The sequence below is a fragment of the Magnolia sinica genome, chromosome 4 (assembly GCF_029962835.1).
Source record: "Magnolia sinica isolate HGM2019 chromosome 4, MsV1, whole genome shotgun sequence".
Classification (NCBI taxonomy): domain Eukaryota; kingdom Viridiplantae; phylum Streptophyta; class Magnoliopsida; order Magnoliales; family Magnoliaceae; genus Magnolia; species Magnolia sinica.
The window spans coordinates 27,697,667-27,716,774 of NC_080576.1; the positions used below are offsets into that span (position 1 = coordinate 27,697,667).

At 40.8% G+C, this 19,108-nt stretch overlaps 1 protein-coding gene across 4 annotated transcripts in view; it reads left to right on the forward strand.

Annotated features, from left to right (window-relative positions):
• LOC131242879 (helicase-like transcription factor CHR28) overlaps positions 1 to 19,108 on the forward strand; it is a 73,466-nt gene that overhangs the window by 13,380 nt on the left and 40,978 nt on the right. For all 4 annotated transcript variants that reach the window (XM_058241826.1, XM_058241827.1, XM_058241825.1 and 1 more), the window contains 4 exons: positions 6,358 to 6,429; positions 6,520 to 6,597; positions 6,708 to 7,611; positions 18,119 to 18,249. In XM_058241826.1, the coding sequence (XP_058097809.1) occupies positions 6,358 to 6,429; positions 6,520 to 6,597; positions 6,708 to 7,611; positions 18,119 to 18,249 (1,185 nt within the window). The remainder of the gene's footprint in view (positions 1 to 6,357; positions 6,430 to 6,519; positions 6,598 to 6,707; positions 7,612 to 18,118; positions 18,250 to 19,108) is intronic.

Below are 19,108 nucleotides of genomic sequence, written 5' to 3' on the forward strand. Positions count from 1 at the left end.
AATCTTAAAGGATAACCTTCACTATGAGTAGGGCATTGATCCTTTCCCAACCGTACAGTTGATGCAGGCGGCGTACAGATTAACGACCTAGATGACTACTTCCCTATAGAAGATTATCTTGAAAGACTAAGAAGACAGTTTTACTATTTAGTTTTATACTTCCGCTGTGAACTCTGATGTTGTAATAAACCTCCCATTATGAGGCCTTGATTATTCCTTTTACTCTGATGATATATAATCAATACAGTTAATTTTATTCTTGTGAATGTTACCTTCATGAATGTATCTGAATGTAAAAAGCGAAAAAAAAAGGGTGCGATTTCAGAGCATCCAGTTGTACATTATTAACATCCGGTTTCCTCGGGCACGAGTACATACTTTGGCTGTGAAAATTCGGGATGTTACATTTATTGCCCCTATTTTGAAAAAGGAAGGAGTAGAGAGTCTAACAGATTTCATGCCCATTTGCTTAATTGGAAGCTCTTGCAAAATTCCGGCCTAAGTTCTAGCTAGTAGGTTATGCTTGTCTCTTTCGAACATCATCTCTGAATGTCAAGGAGCATTCGTGGTGGACAAACAAATTTTGGATAGAGCTCTTCTGGCCCATGAATGCTTAGATTCAAGACACTAGGAAGGGAGGAAGGGTATGGCGAGCAAGATGGATATAGAAAAAGGCTTACTATCATGTTGATTGGAAGTTCTTTGACTACATGTTGCTCAGGTTAAAATTTGGGAGGCAATGGTGGGCGTGGATGCAAGAGTGTGTTCGGTTGGCGTCTTTTTCCGTGCTTGTCAATGGTTCTCCCAAAGGCTTTTTCAAGGCAACCTGGGGCCTTAGACAGGGTGATCTCTTCTCTACATTCTTATTTTTGGTGGTAGCTGTGGTTCTCAGCAAGATGTTAGACAAAGGTCAAGAGGTGGGCCTCTTCCATGGCTTTAAAGTGGCAAACATGGGCGCTTGGATCTCCCACCTTCAATTCATGGATGACATTGTCCTCTTTTGTGATGCGGAGGTTGAGTCGGTGGATAAATTGCGTAAGATCGTATGGTGATTCTAAGTAGTCTCAGGCCAGAAGGTGAATTCATCTAAATGCAAGAGGCTTGGTATCCTTTTCTCAAGGGATGAGACATTGACTTTGGTTGACATGTTTGTGTGTGGAGCAAGATCTTCCCATCCACTTGGGCCTTCATTTGTGCATAGGAAAATCGGCGAATCACCTTTGGGAATGATAGAAGGGGTGGGGAAAAAGTTGGCAAGATGGAAGAGCGGAAGAATCACTCTCATCAAAAGTCGTGCTCTCCAGTTTTCCCATATACTTCATGTCTCTTTACTGCTATTTGAAGTTTATCTTGAGAAGATTGGAGAAACTTTGTTGGGATTTTTTGTGGAATGATGTGGATGAGAAGCATAATTTCCACCTTCTGAAGTGGGAAGATGTTTACAAGCCTTCATTGGACGGAGGTGTAGGTGTAAAAAGGTCCTAAAACCACGAACCTAGCCCTTCTACCCAAGTAGGTGTGGAGGTGAAGAAGGTAGGTTTGGAGGGGGACGATCGCTAACAAGTACGAGTTGCCGGGGGGGGGGGGGGTGGAGCAATGATCCTTCTCTCTATTGCACTTTTGGCATGTAGAAAGCGGTCTCTACGGTGAGGCTAAAGGTCAAGGAATGCATCTCTTTCTTGTTGGGTGACGGAAACCGTATTCAGTTTTGGGAGGACACTTGGTGTGGCAACAAACCCCTCTTAGAAACAGTTCCGCATTTACCCCGTTTCTCTCCGGATTCGAATACTACAGTAACTAACTATTACTTGGGAGGAGATGATGAGATGGTGTGGACTCCCCCGTGTTGTAGGGCTCTATCAGACAAGAACACGTAGGATCTCATTAAACTTTTGGACCTCTTGAAGCACTTCCATCCTTCTCTAGGGTCTAAAGACCCGTTTGTGTGGCATGTTGAAAGTCGGGCCAGTTTTCCGTTCGATCTCTTTTCAAGCTTCTAAAGTGGCTCGTGGCTGAACCTTGCCATTCACAGATCCCACTCCTACCATTATTGGTTCTATGGTGCTCCCCCCAAGGTGACGGCTTCCACGTGGCTAGTGGGAAGAAAAAGGGTGTTCACCATTGAGAACCTTCAAAAGTGGTCTACGATGCTCACAAATATTTGCACAATGTGCATGCAAGATGCATAATCGATTGACCATCTCTTCATCCATTATGAGTTCACTCAAAAGGTGTGGGCCAACCTTCTTTGTTGTTTCAATATCGCTTGGGTTATGCCGGAATCCATCCCCAACCTGCTCTTTGCTTGGCATGGAGGAGGAAGAGGGAAGTTTGTCATGGAATTGAACTCTTTTGGCAATGTTTTGGGCTATTTGGGGGGAAAGAAACAACCATTGCTTTCACAATAGAAACGTTCCAGTTGATGTAGTCATAAGGAAAGTCAGGGTTGATATTATAAGTTGGGTGTATGGCATTAAAAATGTAGACACCGACGGCTTGTTGGCCTTGACCGGGTTGTCATTTCCTGCTCTAGCTCCTTGCTAGGGTGATTTCTTAGTTTTTAATAAAAGCTTCGTTATCTTCCTAAAAGAAGAAGAAGAAGAAGGATTTTATTAAAAAGGGAGACGAAGCTAAAAAAAATTACAATTTACAAGCAACTAAAGCCTAAAGTTGAGGCCACACATCATGGCCAAAGCCCCAATACAAGAAATCCAACTGATGACATCCATCTAACTTTTTTTTTATAGACATTAGTTTCCAACCCACTCTTGTCCTAGAAGCTCCGATTGTTCCTTCCCCCCCAAATGGCCCAAATTACCGACCGCCAATAAGGACAATCTCCACACCACTTTATCCTTTTTCTGAAGCTCTACCCCATGCCACGCCAAGAAGAGACCAACAACGGTCCCCAACATTCTCAAGATAAGTGAAAGGAGGCTAAGATCTTCTCCCACATTTTTTGAGCGAAGGAACAATGAATAAACAAATGATCAACCGACTCTGCATCCGCACACACGTCACACAGCAGTCAGGAGATGTGCCTCTAAGGTGTTGTGTGATTGTTGCATGCCTATCAAACTTGTGTGGAATTTTAGGTGACGACTATTTGATTGACTATGCTAAATGGGGCAATATTTCGTAAGCAAAATGTGCACTGAGTGTTGCAGAGATGAGGATGTTGAGATGCATGTGTGAGAATAGTCTGAAGTAGCCCTGGCGTAGTCTTGTAGTTGCACAAAGCAAGAAGCGAAGTGCCAACAAATCAAAAGTGGAAGTGGCACCTAATTAGAAGGATCATGCAACTAAAGTCCAAATATGAGATAAGATGATAGAGAGCATATTGAGATGGTTTGATAAGAGGGAACATTAATTAGGATTGAAGGGCCTAGAAAGGGGTTGACAAGAAGACCTTGTGGACTTGGATTGAGGTAGTGAGAAAGGATTTTGAAAGCTTCTTGACTTATTGAGGATAGGACCATTGATAGGATTGATTGGCAAAGCAGAATTCCTAATGGCAATGCAAAGAATTGTAACAAGGCTATGTTGATGATGGTATGGTGATATGCTTTGTGTGTGTGTGTCCAAAAAAAAAAAAGAATAAAGAAAAAGAAAAGAAAGATGATGAAGAATCATGTCTAGTGATATTCTTGGATTCGTGCTTTGTATCAGTGTCTATAAAGTCTCCTTATTTGTATAAGGTGGCTGGCTGACCAATATACTGTTGGGCTAATCATTGGGTGGAGATGAATTTTTATGTGGGGGCAAGACCTACGTTTATTTTGTATCCTTTTGTGTGTCCAATGTATGATATTTGGGGGCTGTTGCTTTTATTTTCTATTATTTTATTACAGATTGTAGATATTAGGAGCATCCTCTGTTTGGTCCTAGAGATCAATGATTTAAATTTGTTGGAGTACCTTTCAAAAAAAGACAAAAAAAATCTTGCTTTTTTTTTTTTCCGTGTGTGTGGGGGGACTCCTGTTCCTTTTGCTGACATTTCTCTCTCTCTCTCTCTCTCTCTCTCTCTCTCTCTCTCTCTCCAATCTATGTTAATTCCCTTCATTTGTGCAACTACAAAAAATTTGGGCTTTGGGTAGGATTGAAGTGGAAGCCAGAATTCTTAGCAAAGGGATCAGATTCCTGCCTGACTCTCTCTCTTGTACTTTTGGCTAGGGAGCAAGGGTTGAGACTTGAGAGCCATGGAAGTTAGCTTCCATTTGTGATGAACTTAGGAGCTCCTTGACAATGCTAAACATCTTTTTTTCTATGCACCAGGCCAGTGTTGACCCATCACCATGTTAGTAGAGGGTGTGTTTTCAGTCCCTTTTATTGGGGGTTCTAACCCTGTCTTGTAATTTCCTAGTTTTCTAGCAAAATTTTCATTTTTCAATAAAAATGGAGCATTGTGCTATATTGGAGGTGGGTGGAACACCTCATTGCTATCTCTCTATTAATTTTTTTGATAGGTAAGTATGGGCTTGAACCCAAGACCTCAATGTTGAAATGCATTCTTTCTACCACTGAGGTTTCCTTAAACTAAATGATGAATTTTTATTAGCACCAAACAAAATAGAAGTATAAGAGAGTGGCAGAGGAGGGATGGTGGAGTCATCTCACTTCACCCACTATGGAAGCACATGATCCCCCCAGATTCCCAAAATATCATATACAATTTTAGAACCTTGATGTGGCTATTCCTCAAAGCATAAAAAGATGTTTTCCTTTTTGCCATCTGGAAGATCACATCCACATCTTCTATTCCGTTATTGAAGATTCTATTATTCACTCTCTCCATATAGACCATAGACCAAACAATAGAGCCAGTCACCATAAGGTTTTCTTTCTTTTTTGATTCAATCTCCCATTGCCATTCTTGAATGACGGCTTCAGTTGATCCTGGCAGGTATCCACTGGATTTGGAAAAGGCCCAAGAACCTCCACCAAGGATAGAGGCAAGATCACAGTTAATGAGTAAATAGGTGGTTTACTGATTCTGCATCCTTGAGGCATAAAGAGCAAACATTCATGATAATCATACTCCTATGACTAAGGTGATCGATGGTCAACACTTTCTCCTTAGCAACTAACCATCCAAAAGAGACCACTCTAGGTTGGCTAGGGAACCTTCATTAATTGGCTGAGGGGTCAGGATGAACAATCCTGCCTTCACTTTTGAGCATCCGCCAGAAGTTACTGAGAAAAGACTTGATCTCTCCACCTTCGATCGCCATTTATCATCATTATTGGGAGGAATGATAAGAGTGAGTTGGTACAAGTTGAAGGCTCTAAAAAGGCAAGGGGATGGAGGTAATAAGAAAAGACTTGATGACTTCTGGTCTAATTGAAGGTATAGCCCTTGATAGTGGAATGGTGGAACTGGATTCATATAGCTGACCCCAATTAATGGGGCAAGGCTTAGATGATTATGATGTTCATAGGATGAGTGTAACTGAAATGAGGATGTTGAGATGGATGAGTGGCAAGGGGAGGAAGTATAGAATTAGAAATGAATGCTTTCGAGGGAACTTAGGAGTAGCACCAATGGGTAATAAGATGAGGGAAAGTAGCCTTAGATGGTTTGTACGAGTTGAAGGTCCTAAAAGGGCAAGGGGAAGGCTCAAAAGGACATAGATGGAGGTGGTAAGAAAAGAGTTGATGACCTATGGTCTAACTGAAGGCTCGGTGGCCCTTGATAGAGTGGAATGGCAGAACAAGATTCATTTACCAGACCCCAAGTAATTGGGATAAGGCTTAGATGATGGTGATGAGCATGATGGTGACGACCAGGAGAAATGATAACATTCTGCACAAGATCTTAGAGCCTAATGAAATCGTCAATCTCCTCATTTGTGAGATTTTTGCAGAATGAAGGGGCACCAAATCATCACCTCTCAACATCCTGAAGCATTGAGAAATCAATTCCCCTTGGTTGGAGGAGGCTCGATAGAGTCTTTCAAAGTCCAAGTAGATTAGGTTGTCATTGAGCCATGTATCTTTCAAAAATCTGATCTAAGAGCAATGTCCCATAACAAATGAGAGCCCTTGGAAAAATCAGTCCACCATCCCATTACAGACTTCCAAGGACCTGGCAATTGCAGGGATGTCAGATCCTCTCCTTACCAAGGCAAATATTATGCCAACAATGGTCAGGATAGTCTATTTTCACATGTATATCAAGTTTGATCAGTTTTATTTAACTTCAAAAGAATAAAGGTTCTCATCTCGTATAGAAGCTGATGCCAGAATTGGGTTCTTGCTATAAGTAGTTCTTTCTAGTTGTTCTTTGTGTCCTGCAGTTCACACCAGTAAAAGACATGTGACAGAAAATAGCATTCATGAATTCATGGTTTCTTGCAGGATCTTTCTCAGCCAAAAGTAGAAGCCTCATTACCCGAGGGTCTTCTGGCAGTTCCGCTTTTAAGGCACCAGGTCTGTTCATCTATTTAAGCTCCCACTGTATTGCAAGTAGTTCTTTTATTCTTTTTCTGTTTTTGATGAATAAGCTGTCTTACATGGCAGAAAATTGCCTTGCATTGGATGCTTCAGAAGGAAGCAGCAACTTTGCACTGTTTAGGTGGAATTCTTGCAGATGATCAGGTTATTTGTCTGGAGTTCAGTTGATCCATTAAATCTGCTTCATATATGGTACGTTGCTTGGGATCTTTGCTTAACATTATAGCCAGGCTCATCATGCTATTTTTTCACAGGGCCTTGGTAAGACTATATCAATGATTGCCCTTATACAAATGCAGAGGCCTCTGCAGTCCAACTCAACTTCTGATGACTCATTCCGTTTTAATACCGAGGCCTTGAATCTGGATGAGGATGATGGAAGTGTCACCGAATTGGAGAAGGTAAAGCAGATTGGAGTATTTGATAATTTTAGAAGGATGCAAATGGCCAGTACCACAATGCCTGCACCACGCAAGGGAAGGCCAGCTGCTGGTACTTTGGTTGTTTGCCCAGCAAGTGTTCTTCGCCAATGGGCTCGAGAACTGGATGAAAAGGTTAGCGAGAGTTCCAAGCTTTCTGTTTTAATCTATCACGGGGGTAGCCGAACCAGGGATCCTGTTGAGCTAGCTAAATATGATGTTGTTCTCACTACGTATGCAATAGTAACTAATGAAGTTCCAAAGCAACCTCTGGCTGACGAGGATGATGAAGAACAGCGAAATATGGAGAAGTATGGGATATCTTCAGAATTTTCCACCAACAAAAAAAGGAAAAAGAATTCAAATGCAGGTAAGAAAGGGAAGAAGAACAAGAACGGAATTGACAGTTCTGCTCTTGATTATGACAGTGGCCCACTTGCAAGGGTTGGTTGGTTTAGGGTGGTGCTTGATGAAGCTCAAACTATAAAAAATCATAGGACTCAGGTGGCTAGAGCCTGTTGTGGTCTTCGAGCCAAGCGAAGGTGGTGCTTATCTGGAACGCCAATACAAAATGCAATCGATGATCTGTACAGCTACTTCAGATTTCTTAAATATGAGCCTTATGCTGTTTATAAATCCTTCTGTTCATCAATAAAACATCCAATATCTAGAAATGCAAGCTATGGCTATAAGAAGCTTCAAGCAGTCCTCAAGAATATAATGCTGCGGCGCACAAAAGGTGACTTCCCAATATTTCTCCTCCAAAATATTATTTGTGAGACTTAGGAAACTGCTTGGCTTATGACTTCTTTTCTTTGTGCAGTTGCTAGCTCTTCATTTGGAATTATCTAGTGAAATTCAATGCTCTGCATTTTTTTGTCACATCACATAGATTGTGTTCCGATCTGCTTGCTGTTTTGTCTAGTGGATAACTGAAAATGTAGCAGCTTTTTTCTATGGGGAACAATGATTATTCCATTGAAGATAGAAAACATTTGAAGCTGATGACTTTGAATATTTAATTATAACAAACTATCTGCTTCATATGCTCTGCTGCAATATTTCACTATTCATTGCCAGAAGGGCCAATCCTTGAAATACATCCAATGCTGTGCAACTTTAAGGTTACAATAGGAATTCCTTATAATACAACCACACTAGATCATTTGACTGACCTCTTCTATATCGGAATAAACTTGTGTGCTCACTGGAAGGACGTGCTGCAAGCCTGCACCCTTCTATTGCTGCTCTTATTTCTTGATGTTCTCAGATCCATATGCATTGTCCCATTCATGTTGGGCAAACTGGTAAAGGGTAAATCTCTTTGTTATTTATTATACTGTAGTTAGTCTTAGTTAAAACCTATGCATCAGGAAAGAATGGGAAGAAGAAGAAGAAGAAGAAGAAGAAAAAAACTCATCTAGGACCTACAAAAGATGGCATAACTTAGTCTGCATTGTTTTGTATTGGATATAAAGAGCTCTTTCGCATCCACTCGAGTTTCTTTCCATGGTTCTAGAGAAATTCTACGAGAATAGAAATCCCAGAAACCGCGAAATATTTTTATTGCGGCCCAGCCAAACACAGTCATAACTTGGTGTTCCAATGTAACTGGCTTTTTCATATGCACATGAGTTTGTTACATGATTTTTGGAAACTCTACTAAGATCAGAAATACCAGAAACTGCACATTATTTTTCTTGTGGCCCGAGCCAAACACAGTCTCAAGTGTTCCAATGTTAAGACTCTCGTCACGATCATTTGTGATCTTGAGCTGATTGCACTTCATATTTGTTTGGATATGATTGCACTTCATATTTGTTTGGATGCTTTGATCCTCTACAACAATCTTTCTAGGTTGGAAAGAGCTCTCCCTTGAGTTCAAAGCATGCCATGCTTGAGAGGGGTCTTTTCTTTGGTAATTGGTGGTTTATGCAAACTGATACTAGGCCCAAAATGGGGCCATCCAAACAACTCCGGCTTATCCATTTCAGGCACAACTTCTCATTTGCAAGTCTGTAAGAGATCTTTAGCCATATCGCAGGTTCTCTGAGCCCTACAAGTAATTCTTCTATCTTCCCTGAATGTTCTTAGAAGATGGAAGGAGAAATCTAGCAGAGAAAAGATTAGCTGATTTGGTCTCCAATCAATCTTTCTATGTTGGAAGGAACTCTCCTTCCATCACACAACTTGTTCTCATCATCTTTATGAGAAAAAGTCAAGAGAAATCCTAATGTGACTTATAATCTTGATTATTGATTGTACCTAATATTAACCTTCAAAGTAACCACTAATATTTTAAAAATACCCAAAACATTAAAAAACCCCTCCCTAAATTCACTTTACTGGAATCTGTAGAAACAATTTTGTTGTCGTCTTTTGGCTTCCAATCAGTCAAACATTGGTCTCGAGTCTCGACAACCCCTGAAGCCGCGCTTTTGTATGACCTCTTGTTCTGTCTGCATTGGTTCATAAGTGATAGGCAAACATACCAATTTAATGTGTATTAATTATGCTATATTTAATGTATTATATGTAGCATAGCAGCATACATCCCATGCCATTTATTGGTAAGAGATATATGTGTGTGTGTGTGTGTGTGTGTGTGTGTGTGTGTGTGTGTGTGTGTGTGTGAGAACAACTTTTGACTGGCTTAATAAATTTCGGACCTACATGGCGTGTGCGTGCGTGCGCGCGCGCGCGTGTGTGTGTGTGTGTGTGTGTGTGTGTGTGTGAACAACTTTTGACTGGCTTAATAAGTTTCGGACCTAGATGACCTACATGGTGTGTTTGTCTTAAGTTTATTTGTGCAGTGGACCCTATATACTTCATTCTTATATAATCTTAAGTATAACCTTGGCATTTTCTTTGTTCCACCAAACATTTGGATTGACCTGGATGTTGGCTCTCTTCATAGTGATACTATATCATAGTTAAAACTGAAAAGACAGCAATGCTATTCAGGTTAAGCCCTTTCTGTAAAGTTCTATCAAAATGAATGGAATCTTTTCCATTGCCCCGTTATGTATTATTCATGCAATGAAGGGATGGATCTGAAAGGGCATGCTAGAAGTAACAGTTGACTCTAGCTTGTTGAAATGGTTCCAGCATCAAGTTGAATCAATTGTTGCGTTTTGTTCGAAGGAAGTGGAGAGTTTACAACCATTACATGATGCTGGAACAATGCATCTCTAGTTAGTTGGAAAGCTTATGTTGGACAGCTGACCAATTTCTTTAGAAGCCACCTCCTTAATTTCAGATTGTTGTCAGCTTATACTGTCTCATTTATGCTCCCATTTTTATTTTTATTTTTATTGGGGGAGCCTCCTTGAAGCTTAAATGCGTTGTCTGTATAATCTGATAGACTCTACCTCTTCATGCGTTTCTATTGAGATTATCCAATCAGTCAAAGATGACGTTTCAATTGGTTCCTGTTGAAGACCTATATTCCAATGGACTCTTCTCAGAGTTCCTTGTATGTGGCATGTAACTGCATGCTCATAAGGGACAATCCTAGTTCTTTCTAAAAGGTAAAGCCATGACATTGGAAAACGGTTACTGTAATACGACTGATATGTAAAGGAAACATTCACTCCAGCTATGCGATGCGGGGGTGAATCAGTTCGTTATGAAAAAGGGTCCCTTTGGAGAGTTGAATTCCTCAGCAAAGAATGCCCTGGCCCAGCAGATTTAGAAATGGTTTCGACATCCATAATGTTTGAATAGAAGTATTTTAGGAGTATGAATAGGCAAAGAACTGGATTAAGGGAGTCACCCCCCCCCACCAATGGGGGAACATTTTTTTAAAATTTATTAAACAGCAGAAAAAGAAAAAAAAGGAAAGTCCGAATGACAGACTACCCAAAATCCGAAATTCTACATCTCAGTCCAATCGGATAGAAGCGAGACCGCCCCAGAACATAAGTGGGCCTAGCTTGATTTTGGAATCGCCTTCTATTCCTTTCTCCCCAGATAGACCACCAAATAGCTAGAAGAGAGGTGCCATTTGGAGCGGGGTGAGTTCCCACCACCTCCATGCCAAGCCCAAAGGAGGTCTCGGATTGACCTTGGCATCACACAGCCAACCCCAAAATCTGCAAGAAAGTGATTCCACGCCTCTTGAGCCACCGAACAGAAGATAAAGGGGTGATCCGCCGATTCTGCGTCACGGTCACACATGCAACGCATGTTGGGGATCATCATGTTCCTCTTTTGTAAGTTGTCGATCGTCAGAACCTTCTTCCTCCCCACAAGCCAAGTAAAAGCTGCAACTTCGGGGAGCGCCCCATAGGACAAAAAATGGAAGGCAAACCGCTCCTGTTGCACCTCATCTTGAGGAAGAAGAAGCTTATAGAACGACTTCACTGAAAAGCAGCCTGAACTGTTCAACTTCCACACCCAAGAATCTGGCCCTTCTTGCGGATGGTACCATTGAAGACGGCCCAACAAAGCAACAAAATCTGCAGCCTCATTGTTGGTGAAATTCCTCCTATTGGGAGGAGCCCAAACAATCGAAGTGCCAATCATAGAGAAGCAATCAGCCACAAGAAAATCTGGATGAGGTCGCAATCTCACTAAGGCAGGAAAGGCGGAGTGAAGTGTGTCCACACCACACCAGCAGTCGTCCCAAAACCGCGTTCTTGTCCCATCCCCCACCGAGAACAAGACTCCTTGCTAGAATTTATCACGGAGTGACATAATAGACTTCCATATATGAGAGGCCCTGTAAAGAGAATCTCTTCGTTTCCCACCCCCCTTGAAGAGAGCCATACTTGCTAGAGATGATTCCACGCCACATGCTTCCTTCTTCAGTGCCAAATCTCCAAAGCCATTTACCCAGAAGAGCTGCATGGGGGGGGGGGGGGGGTGCACTCAAACCTACACCACCTTGATCCATTGGCTTACACACTTCTTCCCATTTCAAAAGATCAAACTTGAAACCTTCTTTGGACCCCTTCTAAAAGAAATCTCTCCTCAACATTTCCAATCTAGCTAATACGGCCTGCGGACATTTGAACAGAGACAAAATAGAGCGGCGTGTTTGAGAATGCCGTCTAATCAAGGTGATATGGTCACCAAGAGATAACTTGTGACTCCTTCAAATAGAGATAATACCCTTTATTCTCTCAATCACCTTATCCCAAAGGTGGAGAGCTGGTTTCCCTATACACAACGGAAGACCGAGGTAACGGTTGGAAATGACCCTGCCTTGCACCCAAAAGAATTCGCCAAGTCTGAGAATTCTTCCTCTGAGAGATGGATACCCAAAAGTTTACTTTTCATCACATTAGTTTTCAGCCCTGAAATTGTTTCAAAGCAAATAATCACTTTCCGTAAATCTTCCACCATTGCTGGGTTGGCATCACTTAAGACAAGAGTGTCATCAACGAATTGAAGATGAGACACCGGGTTCGATCTTACCATCCATCGAGAATCCAGAAAGGAAACCAACTTCCTGAACTTTAGTTAACATGCGGCTGAAGGCCTCTGCAATGACCTGGAAAAGATAAGGAGACAAATGGTCCCCTTGCTGAAGGCCCCTGGAAGGTTTAAAAAAGACTTTTGGGGAACTGTTGACAGGACCGAGAAGGACGGAGATCCAACACAAGCCCACATCCACAATCTCCATTTGGAACCACATCCCAATCAGTCTAAAATGTAGTCCAAGAAATCCCATTCAACGTGGTCAAATGCCTTCTCCACTTCTAATTTCCACACTACACTCTTTTTTTGTTCGAATTGGGCACCTATACACTCATGCACGATCAAGGCCATGTTTAGGATCTGCCTACCTTCAACAAAGGCCCCTTGGTTTGGAGAGTATACTCTACACATCACCTTCTTGAATCTTGTCGCTAGGGCTTTGGCTGGGTTTCCTATAAGGCTGATCGGGCGGAAGTCTTTGAGATCTTCTGCACCTTCCACCTTAGGTACGAGCACAATGAAAGAAGCTCCTAGTTCCGATGAGAGATTCCCATCCATGAAGAATTCCTCAAAGAAATCCAACAAGTCCCTCTTCACTAGGTTCTGGAAAATCTGGAAAAAATCAATGGGATACCCGTTAGGCCCAGGGGATTTATCCCTCCCCAAGTTATCCACTGCTTCCTTGATCTCTTCTTTAGAAAACCGAAATTCTAGAGCTAACTCCTCGTTCTATGGAATGTTGTCAAAATCTAGAAAATCCAGCCTTGGGCGAGTCCAACGATTCGACGAGAGAAGTCAATGGAGCCGACGCAACGTTGTGTAAGAATCTCATATTTTTATCCCCTTCTTTCAACCACACCGCCCGAGAATGCTGTCTCCATTTGATTTATTCCTCTTTTAAGAATTTGGAATAGCTTCCAACTTCCCACGAGTCTCAACCTCATCTATAGAAGCCTCACCCCCTTCCTCTTTTATATCATTAGAATGAATTTGCTCCAAAATCTCAGCTGCTTTAACCTCTCTTACCCCAAAAACGTACATGTTCCATTCCTTAAGCTTACATTTGACGAGCTTCAATTTCTTATGTAGCTTGAATCCTGCTGTACCTTCCACCCAACTCATGATGAGATCCCTAAATCCCTCAGCTTCCAGCCACATCAATTAGAACCTAAAATGTTTTAGACCCCGGCTCTCATTTGAGACTTGCAACATAATTGGTCGGTGATATGACAAAGTTCTTAGAAGACCTTGAATTTGAACCAAAGGGAACTTGGTAATCCAATCAGCTGACACAAGGAACATATCAAGACGCGACATCGTAGGAGGATTGCGACCATTCGACCAAGTAAACAAGGCCCCTGACATGGGAATATCGACCAACCCTGCGTTTGTTCACAACCCAAAGTGTAGGGTTGTGATGTAGTAATAACTCGGTAAGACCGAGGTTGAATCCACAGGGACTAAACTTGTACGTATGCTGAAAATAACTAGAACTAGAAAAGATCTAAATTGAAATATGAATAATTGAGAGTAATGGTGAATAATGTTGATTAAAACTTATGAATTTAAAGGTGGGAACTAGGGTACCAAGGATCCACTTGTAGCTATCAAGATGCTACCTTACTTGATTCAAGGAACACAATTGAAATTGGAGTCCTATCCTATCCAATTGGAAGATAAAGCAATTTAAATCATATCTGAACTTTTCATTAACCTAATTTTCGATGGAGGAGAATTGTGATGATTGGAAGGGATTCCATTACCCTACCATGCCAAGGAGACGATGGTGAACAATAAGATTTACTAATCTCACAATCTCAAAACAGGAAAAGAAGATATCCAAAAGCTATTACATCATCTATTGTAATTTGAGTTATAATAAATCATAGAAAACTGAAAATATTCCTTTAATATCAAACTAGAAATCAATGAGGTCCAATAAGAACAAGAATCAAAGCAAGATAATCATCCAAACATGCTACAAGCTTCACCTCTTAGCCCTATCTAAGAGGTTTAGCCAACCATAGACATGATTGAAACCAAATCTCTTAAACAAAGCATGGAAAGTAAACTAGGGAAGAAGAAAAACTCTTTGACGGCTGCTCCACCCTTGTGCTATGCTCCTTGAGACCTTTCCAAACCCTAGAAGATGCTTTGGAGCATCTTAGGGAGTCCTATTTATAGTTGTGGAACTCCAACTTTTGCACAGAGTTGGAAAAATCTAGAAACCGCCTCAAATTTACGCACTCTGTGCAGTTTCCTAAAATAGACTTCCAGAACTTTCCTTTTTTATACTCGGAGTTTCAGAATAAGTTTTTTTCAGGACAATTTTCAGGAATATGTTTTTTAGGACAATTTTCAGGATTCCTTTTCTTTTTCTTTACTTCAAATCTTCGATTCTCTTCACTCTTCACTTGGTTTCCTTGGATCTTTGGCATGTGAATTCTTCATCAATAACTTCCAAATCTCAAAATCTTCATTTAGTAATCTTTTGAGCATAAATCTTCCTTTTGACATCAATTTCACCTTAACTCTCGAAATCACCTCGCACATGAAAACATGCATAATTAGATCGTTTAAGTACTATCATGTTTATAAAACCAAGGTATAAATAGGGGGAAATATGCAATATTTCATACTCAACAGCCTGCTGAATCTAAGAGGAGAAATCCTGCATACTTCTGGTTGTTCGAGAGTTGTTGTTCTTCTCAAAACTGAAACAGATGACATTGAAGTCTCCCCCCATACACCAAGGACCAGTCCACCTATCGGGAATAGAAACCAATTCCTCCCAAAAGGCACTTCTCCTGTTCGGCTTGCATGGGCCACACACTTGAGAGCAACAATTTGAAACTAGAGGATATTTCTACTAGAACTACTGAAATCAAGAATTCTCCCTACCAACAATCCTCCTTTTTCCATAACGATGAATTCCATGCCACAATAATACCCCTTGAAGAACCAACAACATCCAAGGATACAAAGTCTTTGGATGTCAACACCCCCAAATTGACACCAAATCAATACTGCTAAAGGAAGCAACTTTACTTTCTTGAAGATTGATGATTTGTGCCTTCATCCGTTTGCACAAATTTCTAATCTGAAACGTTTTCCCTTAATTCCCCAGGCTCCTTGACATTCCAGCTAAGAATCTTCATTGAGACACTGACGTTGCCCTTCCTCCCCTACTTGACCCTACTGGATTAAGCCCAATATTGTAATTAACTGAGCTTTCGAGTCTCAATAACTCCCTCTGCCCTCTTTGTGTTCGTCTTGAAGACTGGAGGTGAATAACTTTTCCTTTCGGCTTTAAGTGACGGAATAGAGCTACTGCGTAATCATCCCCAGTTTGAAAGGACATTCCCAACTTTCTCCCCACTCTATTTATAATGTCCTTTGTCAAGTCCATATCCTCTGGTTACATGGCGATCTCGTTGAGGACGCCTGCTTTAGAAGCATCTTCTTGAGGGATCTCCAAATCTTCACACTGCAAACCCTCGATATGACCTTCCGTGGCTTGGAGTGGAGTCACATCCAACGTCTCTTCCATCTCTTCCCTTAGCTCCTCTTCCGCAAAAGACTAGGCCATGGTTCTTGGATTTCTCTCGAAACGAGGCCCCGAGACAGTAGCGATGCTGCTCGAAGGCTGGGCTGGAAGAACTTGGAGGTGCGCCCCACTCTCTAGCTGCCCCTCTAACTCCTCCTACGAATTGAGAGGACCTTCTCCCCCTCTGCTCCCCTTTCCAGACATCTGCACTTGCGGTTCCCTACTAAGGAGTACCCTCTGGCCTCCTCTGGAATAAAGGCAAATAGCTTTACTTGTGGGAGGATAAAAGTGCAAAGACCCTCAGCACGCGATCCTCTTTCCGCACGTGACTTGAACTCTTCTCAAGCTCTTTATCCTCCCACAAGTAAAGACGAAGGATCTTCGTCTGAGTCACCACGTAAGTTTTACTGATCTTCGGTTCAGAGACATTTGTTGCGTTGCGAGATGAACCATCGACGGTTCGGAACCGAACCAGTTCCCGGCCTTCTTTGAAGCAGAGACTGGCCTGATGTTGTAAAAATCTCCCTTGGCTCTTGCCGAGCCTGGCCACCTCCCGCGATGAAAGTCTTCCCTCGTCCAAAACCTCATTAGCATGTTAGTTTGTATTGGGCATCATTACGGGGCCCACACGGCCATAAAGGTGTATGTGAAAATTTTTATTCTCAATTTTCTCCTATTTTCCACTTCATTTCAACCATAAAGGGAGCTTAACAATTAATTCTCAATTCATTTAAGTAGTATCGATGAATCAAAGTGGAGTGAACCATTTAGGGAAATATTGGAAGGTGTAAACCATCACTTTTTTTTCTTATAATTTTTTTTTTGGTTGTATAATTTATATGTAATGTGCCCTAATCCACGAAATCATACTTGATTTGTGTTCGATTAGGGCCTCTTTGTTTAATGGCAAGCAGGTCAAGTTGATGCTGCTTGATAAACAACATTCTTAATGAAGAGTGGCTTGTTACACCATTAAATACATGCCCGCAATATGTGTGTGTAAGCGCCCCCCCCAAAAAAAAAAAAAAAAAAAACGAGAGAGGAGTTGTTATAGGGCCATATGGGCTGACAACATTACAAACAATGTTTTAAATATCGACGATATTGGCCAATATATCCCACGATATATCTTGTATCCCAACTGTGCGATACGAAACGCACTGGTAGTGCCGATATATCCCACATGTTCGATACGGTGAGCATTTTCAATTTCCAATCCGGTTTTTTTTTTTTTTTTTGAAATTATGTTAAATTAGTGTAAAATGGTTACAAATCCATTGGTTCTTCATGTTTTGCATGAAAAGTCATGGAGTGACTAATTTCAAAATATTTAAGAGTATTTGATGAAATGATCATCACATAAACTCTAATTTTGAAATTTGAGTGTAGGTGGTCCGATTTGGGAAAAAGTGGGGAAATTTCAAAATTTTCCAAATTACTCCCAAATTGCTTGCAATGTTGCACTCCAAACATGAAATCACTCTACTGATTTGTTAAGTCCTTGTCTATTTTTGAAAAATAAAAATCATTTTTAATTTAAAATTAATAATAATTTTTTTAAAATATTAATCCTTTTCGAAATTTCCCTTCAACCAATTGTGAGTTGAGACTAATTTCGAAGTATTTAGGAGTGTTTGATGAAATGATCATCACATACACTCTAAATGTTATATAATTCAATTTGAATATGGTTGCATTAGTTCAGTCAGACAACACATTGCTTAGGTCCCTATACAAAGAAAACCTATTATGTGAACTTCTTTTTTGAGATGTTATGATTGAAAAGTGTATTAAGGTTTTTTTTAACAATCCCTGAAGTTTCATTGAAAAATTCAACCATTTCCCAAATGTTTCCCCATGTTTCCCAAAAAGTGCGATAAATTACCTGATACAAACGATATATCTCGTGCGATAACTGATATGTATTTGTGTCCCAAGGATGTGATACGTAATGCGATACCGATATTTCGAACACTGGTTACAAATACCTTGGGACTTAACATGGTTGATGTGCTCATGCATGTGAGTTGTCCATCTTGTATTCTTATTTGATGACATTGGGTATCATTTTACTCCAGGGAGCACCACTTCACAAATGAATTGTGACGAGATTTGTGCTGATTTGACTCTCTTAATAAAATTCCTTGCATTAAGTTGAGGATGTGTCTCTTACTTGTGCTTATTTTTGTAAATTGATATGGACGTATCGTGTGTACTGAGTCGCTTGCTTTTGTGGCTTTCTGGTGCTTATTTTTCTCCAACTGTTTTGTTACAGGCACACTTATTGATGGAGAACCAATTATTCAGTTGCCACCAAAATCAATATTTTTGAAGAAGGTAGACTTCTCCACAGAAGAACGGTCCTTCTATTCCAGGCTTGAAGCTGATTCCCGTTCACAGTTCAAGGTAATTCTCAATTTCTCATGCATATTGTCGTGTTTATAGTTCAGGATTTTTGTTTTTTGTTTTTATTATTATTTTGAATGGCAATGTTAATTTTACTAAAACAAGCAAAAGCAAAGCATATGCCAAGATAGCGGCACGAATGAGCCTTTTATGAGTGATCCTCTTATCACTCCCTCTTTCACAAGACTATCAGCCCAATGTGCTTCAGGACTCTCAATGTCTATGGCCCATAGCTATCACAAGTGAGCGGTCTGTAGTCATACAATTGGCTTTTTGCATCCTGAGTTGCTAGTATTACTCCAGTCATGCTAACCAAGTGGTAGATTTTAATATTTAAGGAATAAAATGTCATCATAAATTAATTTTAACGCTTGACAGTTGACAAACTCTATCAAGTAAAACATAAATTAGATCGTGCTAATGGCAGGAAATTGTTTAATACAGATGGAAGCCCTTGAAACACTAATTGTCTGCCGCATGCGACCACATCTCTAGCTAGGAGTCCTAGTGATAGTACAAAAAAGATCTTCCACTTCAAGATTTCCTTTCCTAGATGATGTTAAAATCCTAGAGGCTTCCTATGGCATCCTAGCTTCCACCTCATTTGGTCTCTTATCTGGTGGGACCAGAAAGTACCATTTTTAGCATCTCCCTTATCATCTCAGATCACACCATCTTTTCTGGTCAGCCTCAGATTGCAAGATAAGTACCATTACAATCCAGCTTCCAATTGCGATCACCAGTTCTTTCATTGCTGTTTGACTTGTACAGATTGTCCATTGGTAACCAATCTTCAACTTCATGCCACATCTTGAAGTTATATGCTTCAATCTCTTTATTGACCAAACCCAATGACAAA